Here is a 20949-nt window from a genome sequence, read left to right on the forward strand (position 1 = left end):
CCAAATGCTCCTTTCTCTAGCTTGTGGGTCTAAAATTCAGGAAAGTGTGGTTAATAAACCTACAGTTTAGAGACTGAGCTCATAATACTTTGCATATACCTGTGACCATAAAAGATTTCAGGATGGGGATCCTGTAATTGTTTAGTGAGTGCATTGTGTTCACATGTCAAACAGCTGTGCACATTCATAAAACTCTCACATTGAAAAATCTGGACAATTGTTGGGGCCCAGGAGTCTCACTCAGAGTAGACTTGGATGACAAAAGTAGTGAAAAAGCAGTTTAGAAATTCAAAGATTATTAAATAACAGAGTGGGCCCCAACATGGGCAGGGCATAATCCTCGAAGATCAAATACTACAGAAAAACTGCTTTGTATTTGCTTCCAACAAGAGAGGCACTGCAACACAGCAACAAGAACAGAAATTGATACACAGGATAAGTTAAACTGGTCAATTAAACAAAATGCCAGGGGAATAAAAAGTGAGTCCAATTTTTGTAAACTCTGTTATCTACAAAGAAACTGCACAATACTAATTGCACAACAACGGACTTTGCAGATCTTTTATTTGCACAACATACTTGGACACAACAGCCAGCTTTAGTCGAAATCCCTCTGCTTTGCTATATGGGCAACATCAGATTCAAAACAAAGAAATACAACAGTCACCCTGCACTAAAAAGTCTTAATCAGCATCCTAAGTCAGCTTGTTTGTGCAGCTGGAACTTGCTGGTAAATGCAGAGCTTGGAAAACAAGCTCTCGTGAAGAAGCACGGAGAATTAATAGCAGCCACAACAAAAGATGTTGCAAAGCAATCCAATTTATTACGCTCACAGCTCCACTGAAAACATGTAAAGGAAAAGCGTTTACCATCAGAGAGCAGACATTTAAAGTCAGCATTAAAAATTGCAAAACGAAGTAGAATGACATCATTTTAAAAAGGAAAAGAAAAATACTGCAAGCAGTTAAAAGTATGAGAAGACTTTTGGAATAGGTAACTGTCTTCCCTTTGTGACATGAAGGGGAAAAAGATCATATTAAATGGCAATACAGACTTAATGCTCATTCTGGTGCCAGAATAGTTCCAATTGTTTTCCCCAAATCACATTTTGTCAGAATTTCCAATTACGTAGCATTGAGCTAACAGAACGGCTGAAAACTGTGCTCAGAGCCTGGTTGAATCACTAATTTAGATTGAAAAAAAAAGAAAATATATTTTTCAACCTTCATATGATCTGGTATCACTCCATTGTTTTACTCTGCTGTAGTGGTACATTTTCTTGGCTAAGCATTTATCACACATCTGCTTCAATACCAAGTTTCTGCTGTTCCTGACCTAACTTCTAATTCTTTTCAAGCTCCTTGCAGAGTTTTGTCAGCCTGTGAATTACTACACAGATGAACTACTTTCTTTTTCCACAATACAATAAAGCACATCATTTGTGATTAGAGTGCTTCCATAATTATGCAGGAGAAAAACATTCCACGTTTTCCATAATTCCTAAGTAATTTGGGATACCCTACCTCATAGACAGGACTATCTTAACTATAGTCAGGTGTCTTGGTTATTGAGATCACAGGATTTGTGTTAGAATTGAAGAGCTGCTTTAATATGACAAGTTTTTACTGTAACAGTGCCTGAAACAGGGCTGTATGTTAAATACATCATAAATATACATATGATTTAGCATTTCGACCAAGTTATAATTCACAGCTAGAAATATTTCTGCAATAAGAGATCCTTTAAGCAGACAAATTCATGCCTTACCTTGTGAAAGGCACTGATTTGCCAGAGCAACCTGTCCAGAGTGTAGGTACAGATTAAGACGTGTGAAGATGCTGCTCAGAGACGGAATTGTAATGAAGCAGAAGGCAACACAAGCCTAAATCAAATTAAAAAAAATTAAACTGAATAAAATTCCTATCTCAGAGTTATAGCAATCCTTACTGATTTTATACACCATTAGGAATCAAAATCTGTAGATCAGTTCTGGAAAGGTTTTTGAGATGAAAAGCAAATATTATGTGAAACCCCAAATCAGCAACTTTAAATTTCTAACAAGTATTCCAGTAATGATTGAAATATTTTTATTATTGTTATTATTACTAGATAAGCTCAAAACTTACACTATGACTCTAGCTCAGAGGGATCCTCTCTCCTCAGGGAACCAGCCTGCAGCTCAAGACCAAAAGCTAACTAGAAAAGCAGAGTACTGTCCTCAGGGACAAACCATGTGGCAAACTGGCCAAAGCAGGTGCCTTGTGTGTATTTGGGAGGAAGCAGATCCAGCCCAGAGTGCTGCAGCTGCAGGCCCATGGAACAGCCCAAACAGCTGGATGGAGCAAGCAGCCCCCAGGCACAGGGAAGCTGGCCAGTGTCACCCCAGCATCCCTTGTCCAGGACACGGCACAGGTGCCCTTAACAAAAGTCCTCTCATTAATAGCAGGAAAGCAAACAGCTTCCCAACACAAGGAGATGGAGACACTCTGGTTGCTACATTTCAGGTTAGAAGAAATGAACACAAGCATTTGGCACAGCCTGTGCACAGTTCAAAGCACATCTGACCATATCCATACAGACTCAGAGGCACTAAAGCCGAAAGGAGCCCTGCATTTGAAATTCAAATACTGATTTCAGCATATCAACTCTGATATTATGAGACAGAAGTCTGAATATATTTTTTACCCCATCTCCCATTCTCTCTGTGATTGAGTTACACAGAAATCTGGTATTTTATTTTAAATATAAATTGAAAAGCTGAGCTTTCTAGAACTCACACAAACAGCTCGCCCACAAGCCTCCCTTTGGAGAGGGAGTCAAATCTTGCTGCTCTTTTTTAATACAAAGCTGCTATTAGATGGTTTGGGTCTTTTATTTCTTAAACAGCAGCATTATCTTTCGAGAGGAAAGAGAGATGGCAACGAGAGAAAATGAGACTACAAACAGTGTCAAAAAATACTAACAAACTAGTTTTTCAAAAATTACCAACTTAGGTGGCAGCAAATAGTGTTCTCTGCAAAGAAAGCAGGCTCAAAATTTATTAGTCAGACCTACCCTGACAAATGCAGCAGTCTTTCTGGAATGATTTCCTTTCATCACCTTTCTTGTTTCCATTGCTAGTTGGTTCACAGACTACACATAAAAGCCAAAAGAAAACCATGAAGAAAAATGCACAGCCCCAGTGGCAAATAACAAACTGCATGTTTTACTGCATGCATTTAGAGAACAGCAAGAGCCAAAAGGAACTCTGATACAGCGTGCCCTCACTGTACTATTTAGTTTTTACTTGGAGAATTTTAGTGACTGTTCCTTAAAGCAAATATGACTTGTTTTGTGAAGGTAGACTCATTGATTTATTCACGCCTTTAGCCTATCCTTTGCTTCCCAGCTATAGTGCTGTCACCTCTTTCCTAGCAGAACAATAGTGATTTCTAGCTAACACACTGATTAAAAAGCCAAAACACTAAAAATATTTAAGAGAAGATACAATGTTCCAAAGGAATCAGATGCAGCTAATGCTTACCTGTGACTCAATACAGAAAAGGGATTAACCTTCCCAGTCATAGCAGGATTGTGCCTGAATCTGCAGCCAGACACAGTCTAATCTCTCCTAGATGGAGGATTATAGAAGAGAGAACCCAAATTCTGAATGCACAAAAGGGCCATTTATTTTATTAGACATGAAGTCTCTTGTAGGATAGCCTGTTTTCTTTGTTGCAATGATACCATGCGTGCCTGTCAAGCAAGAACTTCAGAGTGTTTAGAGAGATAAAATCAGAGATGAGATCAAAGTTTACTTTATAAACACTTGATAAAAATACTTTAGACTTATTTTGCCATATAATCTGACCAGGGAATGGGACAACTGCAAACATATCCTGACTTATTAAGGAGATGTAGATAAACTGTGGCTTACATGAATCAGCTGGACTAGAACAGGCTCCAGATTGCAAAACATTGACCTGGCTTCAACATAGAAACTCAGCTGTTGTTCAAAGTCACGGCCAAATGAAACCTAGAAAAGACAAAAAAACCCCTAAATTTTACCATTGTAGGTTATTAATTTTAAGATATATAAAACTGTGTGTGCAGATTAATCATAGATATTCAAAAGTCAAAATCCACATATAGTGGTAAGAAAAAAACCCACCAGTAACAACAAAATAGCACCTGGATAATCTGTGTCCTTTTAACCTTCTGCAATACTTAACTTTCAGGGAAACATGAAAGATTTACTGGTGGGTTTTTTGTCTATACTCCACATGATGTTCTACTTTACAGACCAAGTATTTATCAAGAATACAAAATTTAAGTCCTAGGTTTGTAAAGTGTTCTCAAAACCAGCAGAACTCTTGCCTCTTTATGGAAAAGGGACAAAGACCTTGTTTTGATCATACTTAAAAGGCAAAACAAAGACCCCCCAGAAAAACAGAAATACATCTGTGGACCTGTATTCAAAGTCCTGTAATTTCTGAGGTCCTGAGAAAGGGCCTTCAAGAGAAAATAGCATTTTTCCTAACTAGATAAACCAGAGAGAAAAGCAGGTTTTCCTCGAGTTTGGTTAATAAATACTTGCTTATATAGTATGGCAAAAGCCTGCAACCTTGTATTCTGGCAGGAAAGAAGTCAAAAAACAACCCTTGTGTGAGAACACCCTACTTCCAACTCTCTAGATTTAAAAAAATCCAAGTGCTGTCAGCTGGAGTGTCTCAGCTGTCAATTAAAAGCCTTCCATGAGAAACAGTCTCCAGGCAGTCTATGTTTATGTATTCTATTGGAATTTTTTTCTAATAGAAGTAAAGGTTGCATTATTTATTATTTTTCAAGTCATATGCAAAAGATTTTTTTTACAAAATTAGAATAAAATTTACATTCAATTCATACAGCAAAAGACCAAAGAAACTGCACCAGAAAACAAAAGATTGCTTCTCACATTACAGACAACTGTTTTCACCTTTCCTCTATTTGTACAACTGCTGATTCTTGAGTCCCAGTCTCACGAAAACTCCTCTAGAAATACAAATTTTTCCACAAAAAGACTGACTGCAGGGGTGACTGTTACAACTGCTTTTCCCTTCATATTTTAATATGTGCTGGTTTAAAATTCATAACTAGTCATTTTGCTGCTATGGGATTTTCCCCCCCCCAAACCAAGACTATGAAGCCACATCAAATTTTATTCAATGTGAGAAATCCTTCTAAAGGAAACTATACAATATTATACTGTATAAAAAGCTTAATAAAGCAAAATTATATTAAAGCATATTAATTAGCAAATTATTATAGCTGAAGAAAAAACAACCATCTAGAATTGCAACAAAGAGGACAAGTAGAGACAGAGCCTGTCAGCTGGATGTGAAAGAAAAACCAAGCATTGAGCACATGGTTAGAGAATAAAAAAAGCCTGACAAAGTCTCCCTAAAAAACCCTGACATCTCAAAACCAGAGAACAACAGAAGATTTTATTAGGATAAGGGTTAAAAACTAATTTCAAGGCAAAAGACCTGATGTTCTTGTGGGACTACTAATTTAATGATACAAATTATCTTATTTGTAAATTAAGATAAACAGGGATAAGAATAACATAAGAGTCATATTTATTTTGTGTTTCTCAAAACTGGTATTGGTTCCATTTAGAGCTGGGTAAATAAATCAGTGACCTCTCTGATGCTATAATAGACAAGATTTCAATTGCTGTTTAACTTTTTTAAAATCCTTGCTACGTTTTACAGGAGATGTGCAAAAATAGCAGAAAATACAATGAAATAAACAATGTATGCACTTTAAACATTGATATTGCATCAGACACACGGGTTCTGATTCAGCCACACAGGCATCTGTTCCTCATGGGGATCTCAGGAAAATCCAAGCTCTAAGGTAAACCCCACAGCTGCACACAACTGTCACTCACCATTTTTATGAATCCATTTATCAGAGCTGCTAACATTCTTTTCTCATCCTCAAGTGTTAGTGCACTGGAAGAGAAAATTTGTATGGTAAATTTTAGAATATTACTTATTAAAGGTTCAAATTATACATAATATTTTATATAACGTTATGTATAAAACTGATTTTAATATGAATATCACCAAGTCAACCATGCACCAAACTAAATTCCAGATTTAAAAAAAAAAAAAAGTAAAAATTGCTAAGAGTGTCTTTCAATCTACAAAAACTCAGATTTGGGCCTGAGGAGAAGGAAGTTAAGCTAATGTTCTTTACTGTAGCAAACAAATGGCTTCAGTCTTGTGTTGCAACATGAGAACTTGAGTAGGAACTGACTCCAAAAGCCTAAAGAAACTAGTAAATCTATTCCTAGAAGAAAGTCACCCTATTTAAGGGGTAAAGTTTTTAAAATAAACTTTAAACAGTATATGTAAAGTGTATTTATTTTAAAAACAACATTAGCTCATTGTTTGGTTTGGGATTTGTTTTGTTTTGTTTAGGGTTTTTTGTTCTAACTAACCTTGCCTTGGAATTTAAAAGATAATTAACATCATCTTCTTACACTGCTGCTTTTTTGATGTTTTAGTAAGAACCGAAGTGATATGTAAAAAGAAGTTTCTTTTCAAGATTATCACAGACACCTATTCTATAGCAAGAGTCCAAAATCTGATTTGAAACAAATTTACATCACATGAAAATCCAGTACATCAAACCCGTTTCACTGAAAATGGATGAATAAAAAGTTAAACAATTAACTATTACAATTTAATCCTCTTACTATTATATGCTTGGCTCCAGCTTTGACCTTTGGTATATCAGTTACCAATTTCCTACTCAGACACCAGATGGGAAGAGAACAATAGTTTTATTATACAAATTCAGTGAAGGAGGAAAGAAAACCTCAGCATGATTAGCTCATTAGGGCACTGCCAGTCAAAAGAGTCAACTGATGGGCTCTGAAAGGCTCAGAAGGCCTGTAATGAGATCTCCAGCTCAGTTATAGGTTTCCAGTTCAATTCTGAATCAAACCCCTACCAGTCTAAAGGCTGTTACCCTCCAACAGCTGTTATGGGGGTCAGTGAGCCCCACACAATGGGCTGGGAGTTTCCTGAACCAGGATGCAAAAATAGATGCAGGAGTTACTTCAAAAAAACTAGAATTTATGGTGATTCACCAACAGAACCAAGGCAATTACGTACACCATCTTATCTCAGCTAAAGGAACTGCTGGTTTAAGGGATTTTAGAAATCCCAGTAAACTATCAAATTGTTTTGGCAAAATGTCAGAGGCAGCACCAAATAGGGATTGTCATAAACTGCTTTATTTCTTTTCTTAATAAGCTGGTTTAGGTACAATATATTGTTCTATTTAAAGGCTGAAGTGGCTTTTAGTGCAACATACAGCCAAATAAGGTGCTTTCACCCAAAATAAAGCACTCTAGCTGGTATAAATTGGAATTACATGCCAAATATTACTTCCTTATTGGCAATAAATCTTGCATTCATGACCTATCAAGGCCAAGAAAGCTATAAGTTCCTTTGCAGCATCTGCCATACTAAGAGGCTCTGGGCTCAGAGTGCCAAAAGAAACTGTGCCCTTCCAACTCAAGAGGAAAAAAGAGGAGATTTGTGCTCTTGAGAGCATTGTGATTCTGGCTCTATTTTCAATCAGACAAAGATTTTGGTGTGATTTTTGCAAGTTACCTACAAACCACAACATCTTGCTCTCTGCACAATGGCTATTGAAACAGCGATGGTGCAACAGGGCACCCAGGATCTCTAACAACCTCAGCTCTCAAAGGCAAGGGGAAAAGCGAAGAGAAGGATTTAGGGGTAAGATATAGATGGTTCAAGAACTTCTCCTTAGTTCTAGCTTCCCCTACACAAGTTCCTGGAGGTCTTCCAGATATTCTTCTAAAGATTTGTAATATCTGAAAATAGTGGCCCAAAGAAAAGGTATAATTGAGTATGGCAATCTGTGCTTTAGGAGCTACATATTCACTTGAATCTCACAAATAGCTTATTATTCACTGTAGCTCAAAGATTACACTGGTTTCACTCATCAAATATTTTTAAGATTGGATCGTGTACTGTCTCTGCTTCACTAGAAAACTCTACAAAGCCGTTGCTACTTTCCTCTTAAAATTCTGCTTCAGTATTTAAAACACAGCAGCAATTAAAGAGCAAATGGTGCAAGCTGCCACTTCACAGCTCTTCCCTCACCACTAATTGGATTCATGTCTTCATCCACCTTGAAGCAAACAGCCTCAGAAACATGAAACTACACCAGGCAGCCAAACTCTGCATAAATGACAGTTATTAGTATAAGTTAATCTTACTTCACAGAATCATGCATCGTCTTACAGATATGCAGAAGAGCATTGAGTATAACAGGATCCTTTGTCGATTCCTGCTGATGCCTAGAAAGTGTTTTAGAAAAAGTGATGAAAAATCCTGCTCTGTCAAAATGAAAAACAATTACTAGAATAACACTGATTTCATGCATAATTCCCGTCGCCAGCACTGTATGACACTACTCAAGTTTTATATTCATTGGTGAACCAACAGAACTCCAAAGATCACGTGGTTAACAGATGTAAAATTCCAGCAAATGCCAGTCAAGAAATATTATCTTAATACACAGAGCTGTAGTGCCAAGCCACAGAATCTGACTCCTTAAGGGACACAAGCCACAGGATCTGACTCCTTCAGGGACACAGCAAGCCAGATGTGATACACTGAGGCAATCTAAGAACATCAAAACAAAGCAATCCTCGATCTACCAAGATGTAATGTAATTTCTCAGCTACTTAGGGACAGCCAGGAAGGATAAATGTCACGTTTAGGTACAGAGGCACACGTGCAGCGCAGCTCCACTAAGATGATTAAGGGGCCACAGCATCTCTCATATGAGCAAAGGCCAAGGGACAGAAGGCTCAGGGGGCTCAGCACTGAATGCAAATACCTGAAGGGAAGGTGAAAATTAAAAAAAATGTTTCAAGGAACCTGTTAATTATTTGAAAAGGACTGTCTGCCTTTTACAATACTGGAAGATATTTTCATTTTTTAAGTTCATTTTTAACTGTGACAATACCCCATTACACCAAGGCAACAGTTCTGTGCTGTCACAGCAACTGGAATGTGAAATAAATTTCATAAACCAACAAAGGCAAAAAAAAACCTCAGAGAACAACTATTCTGTTAATCCACAGCAAGTCAGCATCAGTACAACTACTTCAATTTCAGCTTCCTTTGTGAACAAACAGTTGACCAAAAGATTAACAAAACTGACAATTTTCTCTTTTCTTTCCCATAGCCTGGAACACCTTCACCAGCTAAATGGCCTGACTCTTATATACTGACTCTTCCCTAGCCATCTTTCAATAAATTTCTCAGACCCTCTAGAGTGCATTTCACCTCAACAGTCTCCACTTACTTAATAAAAGATTCCATAATGCACTTGCAAACCTCCACTCTCACACTTTCCTTCTGGAACATATCCAGAAATGGCAAGAATTTCTCCTGAAAGTACAAACACATAAGCAAGTAAAAATAGGTATGTTACCAAACAACACACTAAATCAATAAATATTTATGCCATAGTAACAAAGAAACTCAAAGAATCTAACAGCCTACTGAAAAAAAAGTACAGAAAATTGGAATTGGAATAATGAATATTTAAGTACAAGCAGCAGAAAGCTCCCAAAATATTTCTGCACTTACCAACTTGATAAAAAGTCATCCCATTCTGTGAACTTGTAAACAACTTAAATATCCCACTCACGTAAATTCTCTTGCAGAAACAGAGCAAAATAGTTCTTAAAAATTTATTAAACTGAGTATTACTTACCACTGAAAAAAGCAGAGAGAAGTCATAGATATAGGTAATAACTTTCTGAATAATTGACTGCAGCTATAGGGGAAAAAAATTTTTTAAAAAAAGGGAAAATTATTGTAATGCAAGTTAAATTAAGACTATCCACACCATAGTTAGGCAGATTTTTTCATTTTAAAGTCTCCATGTCCTCCAGCTCTCTGCATTAAAAACTCCAATCAAATAAACAAACAAAAATCCCCAAGCCAGTTTGTTAAATCTTCTTTTGTAGGCACTTTATCTACCCTCCAAGTAACCAGAAAACCTTCTTCAACTAATCTATATGTCATCTGGCATTTGGTCTCAAGAACTGCACATTCACTGAAGCCTTAACAATGCCAAGCAGAGATGGATTATTTTATGGTTTACTTCTGTTTAAACAGCCTACCACAATTGCTAATTTCCTCCAGCAAACACCACTGTTGATGTAGGAGTTAACTATTGCTACTCCTAAATACACAAATCATTCAGGTTTAGCATTTCTCAGAACCAAAAGACTGATGAGCAGGGGAAAAAAGGAGGAATAAATCACAGCACTACAGTGTCCCAGAAGGCTTCCCAAATTACAGCTAGCGTTTAAAAATAATTATTTCGTGGTAAGATTCATCAGTAATGTTTAAGAATTAATTTCATTTAAGAAAATGCACGTCAGATTTTTAGAGATTTGGCAAAATAGGTCCTTTACCTGTGGGTAAGCATCTTCAAATGCTCGATCAGGAGTCATGTGTTTGATAACATCAGCCAAAACTGTATTGACCTCTCGCTTCTGCGTGGCGAAAAACAAGGTTACAAAACACAGTAACAAAATCGGCACATAAATCAAGTCACTGAACATCAGTTGAGGTGGATAATTTATTTCCATTTGGAAAAGAATCAGCTTTTTACAGAGCTCTAGTTAAGCCAGGAACTTTAGCCATAGCTCCAGTAAATCCTTACTTAAATTGGTCCATCTGCCATTAAAACAAAAGGATAAGAAATATGCAGTGCTGTGGAGTGGTGAAGCTACAAAGCTGCATCTTTTGTCCCTATTTCTCTTCCATGAAAGGAAAGACATTTTCTCATTCACTACTGAAATCCTACACGCTTATATGGAACAGTCGAAGCTTCTCCATCTCTAATACCAAACTGCTAACACAGCCACTTAGTCTGTATCAGAAAAACTCCAAATGAAACAAAGTAATTTTCACTTACTGTAAAATGTCTGCATGTATACTCCACCCACACTTCAGCACAGTTGATGTAATCCTAGAAGTACATGTGTCTTGTGATTACCAATATTTACAGGAGGTTACAAAAAATACACTTGCAAAAATTATACTTAAAAGAATTAACTTCTGTGGTATGATTCATGCAGACTCAGAAGTTGCTTATGTAGAATTATGTTATGTAGAATTCAGCTATGCTTCAGTAGAGCTAAGAAAAGCAGGGATCATATAAAGGTGTTACCAGTCATCACATTTTTTTTGCAGCTCTGTGTATCTAAAAAAGCTAAACAATGCCATGCTAAGCATATGCTAATTGAACAACTGGCTGCAATTTTGCCCTCAACCCAGAATCAGTAGTGAAGGAAAACAGACAATAACTCACCTGTGGGTTCTTCAGCTTTGTTATAACCTTCCAGGCTTCATTTAATATTTGAAGGCGATCGTTTTCAGGAGGATCAGCCAATGCCAAGTTTAATCCCAAGGACCGAAAGAGGAGATGCTGGAAGTTAAGGAGAAGTTTTAAATTAAAAGCAGAAGATGCATGACCCCAACACTGCTCTAGCAGGTACACTGTGCAGAAAGATTCTGAGATCAAACCACCTTTCATCAAGTGATGTGCAAGTTACACAGGCAACTAGAGCCCAAAGAACTCTTGTCAGGCAAAAAAAAAGGATTTGTTACAAACTACATACAAAATTTTACCTTTGGGAATCCAGACTCATCACACTCTTTAATCATGGCAATGAAGTCCATCGACCTCGCAGCGATAAACTCTGCTCTGAACGCCGACATTACTGAATTCAACAGCAAAGCACTGCAATGAACACAGCACAGATCAATGCAGCTCAGCATCAACTAAAACTTGGCTGTCCCTGCAGTTACATTACTCTGAGCTTCTTAGACTAACAACTGTCCAGCATCTACTGTAAATTGAAAAGAAAGGGGATAAGGAAGGAAAATTCCCTACAAATCAAGTTTGCATGGGTGAGGATTAACGGTGCATAAGCAAAACAAGAAAACATAAAGCCAACCTGTAGAATACTTGTTCCACACAGGTGCTTTTGAAGCCATCATTTTAGCATCAATTTAATAGAAAGATCAAGCAAACCAGGAGTAGATGACACATTTAGAAACTTACTCTTTTTAACTACAGTTCAGAAGAATACTTTAGGGAGGGCAAATCCCCATTGAAATTTTTCTCATTGAATTAAATTACGTAAGCATTATAAAAGCCACATTTCTAGCAGCTGCATTGTTAGGATTAAAATAAATCCAAGCAGTCATGATCATATGATAACTGGCAATGACATATTTGGACATTTATGATTAATCATTCAGACACGTATCTGTGCTACTATGAAGCCAAAGTCACTAATGGAAGAATGAACTCACTGCATTACTGTAACACTCAGTTTACTCAGCCATGAGTTAGGGCAGAAGCTTCCTCATAAAACACCGTGCCCTTCACTAGTCTGAAAGAGCCAGTTTGAACACAGGGCAGTTTACCTTGAGGGAAATTCTATGGAGCGCTTAAAATAGCCCAGCACCCTCTGTGTTTCTGCCTGAGCATCAGTGCTCCCATCACAACTGGACTGCAATTTGCATTTTATCATTAGACAAGTACTTCATTATACTCAACATTTTGTCCTTCCTTCAATGAGCAAACAGGAACAAAGAGGAGGCACCTAGCCATCTTTACAGTGAGAAATTATAAAAGTCGATTTAAAAATAAGTTCCACAAAACAAACCAACACCTATACAAAATAATTAGTAAAACAGAGTATGTGAATTACTTTTATCTGTATTATACACTCTGATACAATACCACCTTCACATTATGTTTTTAAAATCCCACTTCTCCCCCACACTCCTTAGCTCAGTCACAGAATGCTGGCATTCCTCATCTAAATTCCTCAGTGGCTGCAGAATTGGGCTGTGCAAAGCACATCATAAAAAAAAAATAGGTAGATGAAAACTTTCACAGAACTCAGCCCACCTACCCACTAAAATGCAGAGAGTAGCCCATCAGCAGGACAAACTGCATTCACAAAACTCAGCAAGCACATCCAAAACTTTCAGACCAGCCCATCTTCCTGAACTATTCAGTGAAGGTGACTGGCCTGCACATAAATTTCTAGGACACATTTGGGATACTAATTTTAATGTTGAAAAAAGCAGTTGCCTAAATATTACCATCTTCCAAAGGCTGCCAGCTGCTTTACAGCTTCCCTTGCTAAATGCACTTTTGGGCTGACTGTAGCCAGTGGAGGAGAGGAAGAAAGAAAGGGAAGAAAACACAGAAAAATGAAGCACAACCTCGAATCAGAGACATGGCTGATGGAGAACACATTACGTATCCTAAATTTTGGGTTAGGAGCCAGAATGCAGCAACCAAGTTAAACTAATTAACTTTTACTCTACAAGTAATCTACCATATTTTAGAATTCATTTCTGGAAAACAGATGTTCATAATCATGATTTAGTAAGCTACTGGGAGAATGAAAGCTATACTGTGCAACCAAACTGTTTCCAAAAGAGGGAGAGAACTTTATTACAGGGACTCATGGGTACTCTTTACAGACTCCTGTCTTCTACACTGTGCAACACTTACTTGTTCCCCAATTTTTTGCATCTCTCCATCATCTCAGTAAGCAGAACCTGGAAAAATTACATATTAAAATTAGTGATTAGAGATTTTGCAAATAAATTCAGCTTTAATTACTGTAGTAAAGTCTACTAAAAGCTGTTTTAATTATCTTTCCAATACATTCCAGTAATCCTGTCTTATCCTGCATTTACAACACAAGAAAACCCTCTGGAATAGGTACAGTGGCATTTTAATCAAAACCACCATTTTATGAAATTCAAATTTGTGATCCTTCAGCCTTGCCATTACTCCAAGTAATCCCTATTTCCCAGCCAGGTCAGTTATCTCTGGCAGGAGAGGTGAAGATAATCAACTCTGCCAGAGTGCAAACCAGACTGACTGAGACTAAAACAGCCTGTTCACTGTGTTAAGCAATTCCAAAGCTACAGGTTACTCAAATCATTTTTATATCTGTACAACAGAAGAAACTAATGAATTCAGGACATAAATATTAAACTAGCTAAAAGACAGCAAGAAACAAATAGGAATACTGCCTATGAACTTGAAGTGGTCAAACTTGGAAGCAAACATTATTCCTGTTCAGAAGACAGAATCAGACAGTCATATGTGGGCTCTTAATACTCACTTTTACACTCATGTAAGTACTGACTGTGAGGCTTTTAACAGGCAAAATTAACTCTTCACCACAACATTTTATTTAGCATCAAGCATTACCCTGCTTACTTACTTCTGGAGCATGGTATGCAATACACTGCAAAATCCAGTCTATAGCAGGAGAATATAGAGTCAAATACAAAGGCATCTCCACACGTTGTCCCACCAGCTGGTTCTGAACAGTATCCCCGTGTATCTGTTGAAATAAAGGATGAAAATATGTTGCTGTGAAAAGGTATTTAATGGGAGATATGACAAACTGGCCAAAGTTTGTATATGACTGGAAATGACAACAGACAGTATCACAAATATACACAGATATTCTGAAGCATTCCTTGGAAGCTCAGAACAAATATTATTCAAGTCTGGAAATATGCAGAATAAAGAAGTTTCAACTTATCAGAACGTATGTAAAATGTCCCATACTATATCTGGATACAGGCAGACCACTAAATCTAGATTTAAGAACTTCAAAGACTTTTAAAAAGTATGTGGCAGTTTGTCTAAGCAGTGTATTTATCTGATTTTGCAAATAACCCCCCTATTTGCTTACTTGTTTAAATGTTAGAAGAAAGTCAAAAAAATTTTTGTTCAGGCTTTCTTTGAGTTGTGGTGCCACTTCCATCCCAACCTGTATTAAAAGAGAGAGAAATATTTTATCAGCATCCATCACCTTTGACTCTCCTTCAGCTGTAAGACAAAACCACACTTTCTGAAGGAATACACCAAAGTCACACATATCAAATTAACAAAGAGCATTGAATCACATGCTTTTGACTATTTCCTAGTTTACTATTACAGATACAATCACTAACAACTACCCTGAGGTAGTTACAGCTGTGTTTAAACACGATTATCCTAACATCAGCTCCAAGTATCTGTAAGCAGTGATGAAACCAGTGTCTACCCTAGCACATTGCAACAGCCTATTGTATGCAGAGAGCTTACAGCACCACATAAAATTATCCTTATTATAAATACTAAAAGAAAGATTCCCTATTCTTAAAGCAGAAGAGCAATTATTTTTTGTTTGTTTGTTAGAAGGGACAGGCTGCTGACTACTTCAGATAAAGGCAGCAGTTACAAGAAGCAGTGGCAGTTCTAGCTGCAGTAAATCTTTGATACAGACCAGAAGAGTCAAATGACAGCCTACCCTGCAAAGGTATGCTCTTGCATAGACTGCCACCAGTGGATCTCCAATTCCTCTAATCATAGCCGTTAACCGCGGGAGACATTCCGAAATCCCCCTGTTAAGATTTTTTCAGAAAAGAAAATGAGCTTTAACAGCCAATTACAGAATTATATCACCTATCAATAACTTCAGTAGCTGCCTCATAGGCTCACAATTGAGCACGAGTTATAGAAACACTTATCAAAGAAAACACTTCATTTCTCAAGTAAAATTTTATGTGTACAGTAACACATACCCTATACTCAAACTGCAGTATTTGCTACTACGAGTAAAACAAATACAACTAAAAAACTCCTCCTCTAGTTTGGAGGAGCAGCAGAGCTATGGAAAGGCTGCAACTCAATGTGAGAAAAGCAGCCACTTAAAGCAGAACTGGCAGTACTCCTTGCATGTCTCATTTTCCCACAGGTCCTTTTTGACAGAGCTGTACTTGTGCCTGGAGATGAGGCCCATCAATTCCAGTAAAAGAACTGCTTTCTAGGGATAATAAAGTTGTCACTATAGTAGCAATTTGGCTTACAACACTCATTTCAAAATATAACTGAAGAAGGACAATTACATGGGAAGGAACATTCTCTGTTCAGCAGCTGACACCGTTTGGCAACACATTCAACTTATACCAGGGTGTTCAACAGATAATGGTTCATTGCTCCTAAATGATTGCTCCAACTCTGTCTCTACCAACATGGCATATCAATATTTTCCTTTCAGTTTTCTATCCTGTCTTTTTGCCACACTCCTCACCTCAGCAATCTTCCTTTCCTTCCACCATCTGCAGGTACTGGTTTTCAATTTGCATTGGGATTTGTGACATCCTGATATCACCATTATACATATATTCCAAAACTGCAAGCATGATTGTGTTTCAAATCCTATCACAGTTCAATTTGAAGTTTTCCATGGTATTCTCTTTAAAAATTCCAAAACCTCTCAGTACTGCTTCTTCTCAGATATACTGAGACCTTACCCACCATTAATCACAGAATTCTTATGCTTAACTCCTTGAATTAGTTCCTAAGCCTGTTCACTTCCTTCCCATACTTAACATTATTCTTACGTTTTGGACAGGAACTTATTGCACTTCAGTATTGCTGCTTCCACATAACTAAGTTGAAGCCAAGTTAAGGAACAAAACTAAGGTGCACACCATTGAAAAACATGAAACAAACATATACCAACTACATATTGAACAAACTGTTTCAATGCATTCTGCAATTAATCTCCCCACATTTTGCTGATTTTTACAATTTATCTACAAGCTTGTGTTTCAAAATTTTTCATACATCATCTCTATTTTATTGCTGCCACACTGCTCAGAGCCAATAATTAAGCATTCAGTTTACTACAAAACGTGACTCAAAAGCACATTCAAAACAGACAGCCTGAAACAAAGAAAACAAAGCCAATATAAACATCAGATACTGTGGGTTTTATTGAAACAAACATGCTCGTTTTTGAGAAAGTGTATGAAAAACCCACACTCACACACTCTGAGAGTCTCATTTGACAAAGGATACAATCTGGGAATGAGTTCTCTGATTGAAGCAATCTTGAAAAACCAGTTTAAGCAAGTTTCTTTAGCCGTATCATTAACACTTTCTGGAGAAAAGTTATCTGGGGAAAAAAAACAACCACCCAGACATAGTTACATTCTTTCTGGAAAGAATTTGCTTTTCATTCTAGATTTAAAACTGTATTCTCTCTCCCATCAACAAGAAATTAGGGGCAACCATAATAAACTAGGCAATACATTGGCTTCTCAGTTCTCTTGAGCAGCAGTCAGAGCTGAGTACACAGCAAGAAGGGGGAACAGAGCTTCCATCTTGCATTAAGTAACATTTCAGAAGCTGAAGTCAAGCACTCAATGCCAATCTCAGAACTGCTACTGAGAAATCTCACCTTTCTCTGTTTTCTCAAAAGTAGAAATTGTTAAAAATGGAAAATACAGGGCATCTGTAACAAATATATGTATTTATACATCTGTAACAAACACATCCACATAGAAGAGATTTAAGCACTCAAATTCTTTGTTTTAAAAGGTTAATATAACTTTTAAACGATACATTGCCTACAAGAAGTAGGAAATGCTAAACACTGACACAACACTTGTTCTTGTACACAGCACATGGAACATTGCAGTGCAGTTCTCTCCCCTTGAGCTCTGGGACTATTTGTGGCAGCTGCCAGCAGGGAAAAGGTGCCACCCCGAGGTGGAACAGATGGGTTGGGGGACAGCACTCTGGCCAGGCAGGCGTGCAGTGGCATGGTTAACTGCTTCCTCTTTCTCTAGATTGCTTGGAACAGAAGGCAAAATTGGCTTCTTGGGATCAACCCAGGTTTGAGGCAAGATGGTTGGGATGGATGGGTCCCTCTTCTCTCAGTTTTAAAGCTACATAAACAGCTTCTGCTGTGAATGTCTCCTCATCCACTCCCTGTGAAACAGGTTAAAATACCAGTGCTCTCCCACCCCTTCCCCCAGAAGGTGAGAAGCTCCTGTTTCACAAGGAAGTTTCCAACTTCCCAGATGAGAGAAGCCACACATTAGATGCTGACTGAGTACAGGAAGATGTTCTTTCTCATCTAGCATCTCAGGAATTCTCACCCAAATTTGTTTTGCTTGGTTCCCAAGGGACAGCCTAGAGATTAGGCCTGAAATACGCAGAGATTTGCACTGCTGTGCACAGCCAGCACAGCACAGATTTTCCCTATCCCTCCCACTTTTATAGCTGCTTGGGAAGTTCCCCCCAGCAATGCCTCCAGCAGCTGTTTAGCTGCAGCATGAGCTCAGTTCTCCAGAATGGAGGTAACTCTGCCCAGAAATCCTGGTGTGCCATGGGAACTGTCTGCCTTCATTAATAAGAACAGTTTGTCACGTCTGCAATAACCAAATTTTATCTTAAATATTTTCTGTAAGTTTATTTCAAATTTCAATCTTTGTTGTTTTCAAGCTTCTGGCTCAAATCCTATGGATTTAACTGCAAACTAATGGTACTATTGCTTTGCCAACTACAGAGTAAGAATGTTTCATATTTCAAGGATGTGCACTTAATGCACTCCAAATTGCAAGGAAATGCCTGTATTTCCATGGAATGTTTCAAAGTCTTGCTAAAGAGGCTCTTCCATATACATTTGTACTGTCAGTATCAAATTAAATCTTTACACTGTGTTGGAACTTCAACTGAAAAAGTAAAAAGGGCCCAAATTAGAAAGATTAGGCTAGAAGCAGCCTGCTGCTTTTTCCAAAATTCCTTAATTAAAGCAAAACTATTAAGTTTCCAATGTAGCAACAATATCATCTACTTACCAAAAACTGAGGACCTCAGCTTTGCTAAATTTGTACCATTAACTTTAAGCTACTAAAATGTAGTACTTTCAGAAAAAAACATATGCTAAGAGGAAAAAAAAAAGGTCTTCCTTCATCTAATTTGAGCATTCATGTTTAATACTCCCTCCCCCTAATAAATTCTGTATTAAAGAACTTATCCATCGTTCTTTGTGATTCAAGTTTCAGGAAGACCCAGCTAATGTTTCATAATATCAGAGCCAAAAGCACATTTTAGTACATCTGAGGGATATTTTTCACAGTTAAAATGTAAATTTGCATGGTCACTGTGAATAGTGGTGGCTCTAAGCAATGGATTGTACTCTGTAAAAAACTAAAAGCTACTAGATTCAAATCAGAACTTTTTCCACAGGAGATACAGTAGCAAGTCCTGTTTAACCTTCCTCAAGTTAGTTCTGATGTGATTTTTTTCCAGGAGTGCAGTGGAAACAAACACAAAGTTACCTGGCAGAGAGACCCTGTTATCAGCACACATTGACAGAATTCGTTCATACACCAGCTTCCCTGGTTAAAAAAAAAGAAAAAGAAAAAGAATAAGAACCAAAAATAACTCATAACAAACTGTAAAACACAAAATGTTGGTCCAAATGTTCCCTCTCTAACACACAGTGAAATTATCTGGAAAAACTTCCCAGAACACTGACATTATGGTGCCCCCTAGTGAGGCTGAAATGTTCAGTGCAATTTTAGTGCTTCTCACACCATAAAAACAATTCCCTGGCTCCCTTAAGTGCAGAGGTAACACCCGGGTCAGATTTCCCCCAGGCCAGGAAAGGCCAGCTGGTGTCCTGACTTTGCTGACTTTGGATATTATGTTATCTTCAGCAACTTTCAGTAAGTAGGAAAGAGCAAAGAGGAAGCAAGACCTGAAAAAAAACAATTGGATCTATGTCACAGCATATCCTGCTAACATCAAAATACCCTTCAGCTTCGAATGCCATTGTAAATCTTTTCCATAACATGGCAGAAAAACAAGAGATTCGCATGACATGGATGACAATCTGACTTAAAGGGTTAAAAATATATTAAAAAATTCAGTAACTACTTTCTGATCACTCCACAGTCCCTATTCAGCTAAAGAAAATTTTCTGACCTCCTATTCTTCAAATATAAATATATGAAATATTGAGGCTGCCAAAACCCAAAATATTTTCATAATGAGAGTGTTTTAAATTTCAAAATGCAGAGATCATTATTCCCAGGGTTCTTTTCTAGATATTCACTAATACATAAAGCACAGAACTACAAAATTAAATATTTTTATTTTAAAGACTTTGCTTGTGAGAGTTTTTTAAGAATTACACACCATGTTTATACCACTGGTGTTGTGTTGGAAATATTTGTGTTGGAAATATTCCATGTTAAAACTGAAAGCCCTTTTTGGATAACTTTGATGCTTTCTAACATTACAAAACATTAATTTAATCTTATTAACAATTGTGTAGTAAGTCTGGCACAGTAGATACTTACCAAAAGTATCAAGGATATCTGTAATTAAAACAAATTTACTTGGATAAAACTGGATTACTGTTGTGTCTGAAAGAAGCTTAGAACACTAGAAAGAGAAAAAAAGACAGACAAAGAAACATTTTTAGAGGCCAATGCAAGTTCGTGTTTTTTACTCCAAAAAGGGTGGAACAGATTAATATGCACAGATGGAAAGAACCACCATGAACTATCAAGCCAAAAGCACAAGAACCTCTAACATAACACACCACGGTGCTCTTTATATTTTTTCAGGTTACTCCTCATTTCCAGAGCTAGCCACAGATCTGCTTTTCCTTTATATAAGATAACCTACACTGCAGAATTTCAGCTGACCATGCAGATCTGTGCATTTCTTCAGATGAGACAAATTCTCTTGCAGAAGCAGCATTAAAAGGCACTTCTTCTCTAAAACAACTTTTTAAAGGGCATTTTTCAGTTTCTCAACATCCATATCAAACACTAAATTTATTATAGACTAGATTAAGAAACCATTTTAGAAGTGTAGTTAATGAGCTTTTCAACACGTTTTTGTGGCTCAAATAATTAGTTCAAACATTCTGGAAACAGAGCAGCTGATCCACAGTGAGCTCCAGGGAGGAATCTGTAATCAATCACCCACTGGCACCCAACCTGATCCCAG

General features: G+C 37.3%; 1 protein-coding gene across 3 annotated transcripts in view; it reads right to left on the minus strand.

Moving 5' to 3' along the window:
* Positions 1 to 20949, minus strand: part of VPS35L (VPS35 endosomal protein sorting factor like) — a 50011-nt gene that overhangs the window by 18566 nt on the left and 10496 nt on the right. For 2 of the 3 annotated variants that reach the window (XM_029957767.1, XM_029957769.1), the window contains exons 8-26: positions 20292 to 20376; positions 19266 to 19325; positions 16996 to 17092; positions 16536 to 16583; positions 15440 to 15533; positions 14840 to 14917; positions 14360 to 14482; positions 13636 to 13682; positions 11727 to 11838; positions 11407 to 11523; positions 11011 to 11064; positions 10505 to 10585; positions 9796 to 9858; positions 9382 to 9467; positions 8285 to 8365; positions 5912 to 5975; positions 3917 to 4015; positions 3055 to 3132; positions 1768 to 1882 (exon numbers count right to left, since the gene is read on the minus strand). In XM_029957767.1, coding sequence (XP_029813627.1) covers positions 1768 to 1882; positions 3055 to 3132; positions 3917 to 4015; positions 5912 to 5975; positions 8285 to 8365; positions 9382 to 9467; positions 9796 to 9858; positions 10505 to 10585; positions 11011 to 11064; positions 11407 to 11523; positions 11727 to 11838; positions 13636 to 13682; positions 14360 to 14482; positions 14840 to 14917; positions 15440 to 15533; positions 16536 to 16583; positions 16996 to 17092; positions 19266 to 19325; positions 20292 to 20376 — 1582 coding nt within the window. The remainder of the gene's footprint in view (positions 1 to 1767; positions 1883 to 3054; positions 3133 to 3916; positions 4016 to 5911; positions 5976 to 8284; positions 8366 to 9381; positions 9468 to 9795; positions 9859 to 10504; positions 10586 to 11010; positions 11065 to 11406; positions 11524 to 11726; positions 11839 to 13635; positions 13683 to 14359; positions 14483 to 14839; positions 14918 to 15439; positions 15534 to 16535; positions 16584 to 16995; positions 17093 to 19265; positions 19326 to 20291; positions 20377 to 20949) is intronic. The other variant, XM_029957768.1, reaches the window with a different exon arrangement.

This window comes from Manacus vitellinus, unplaced genomic scaffold (assembly GCF_001715985.3).
Source record: "Manacus vitellinus isolate BGI_N305 unplaced genomic scaffold, ASM171598v3 scaffold_12_pilon, whole genome shotgun sequence".
Taxonomy (NCBI): domain Eukaryota; kingdom Metazoa; phylum Chordata; class Aves; order Passeriformes; family Pipridae; genus Manacus; species Manacus vitellinus.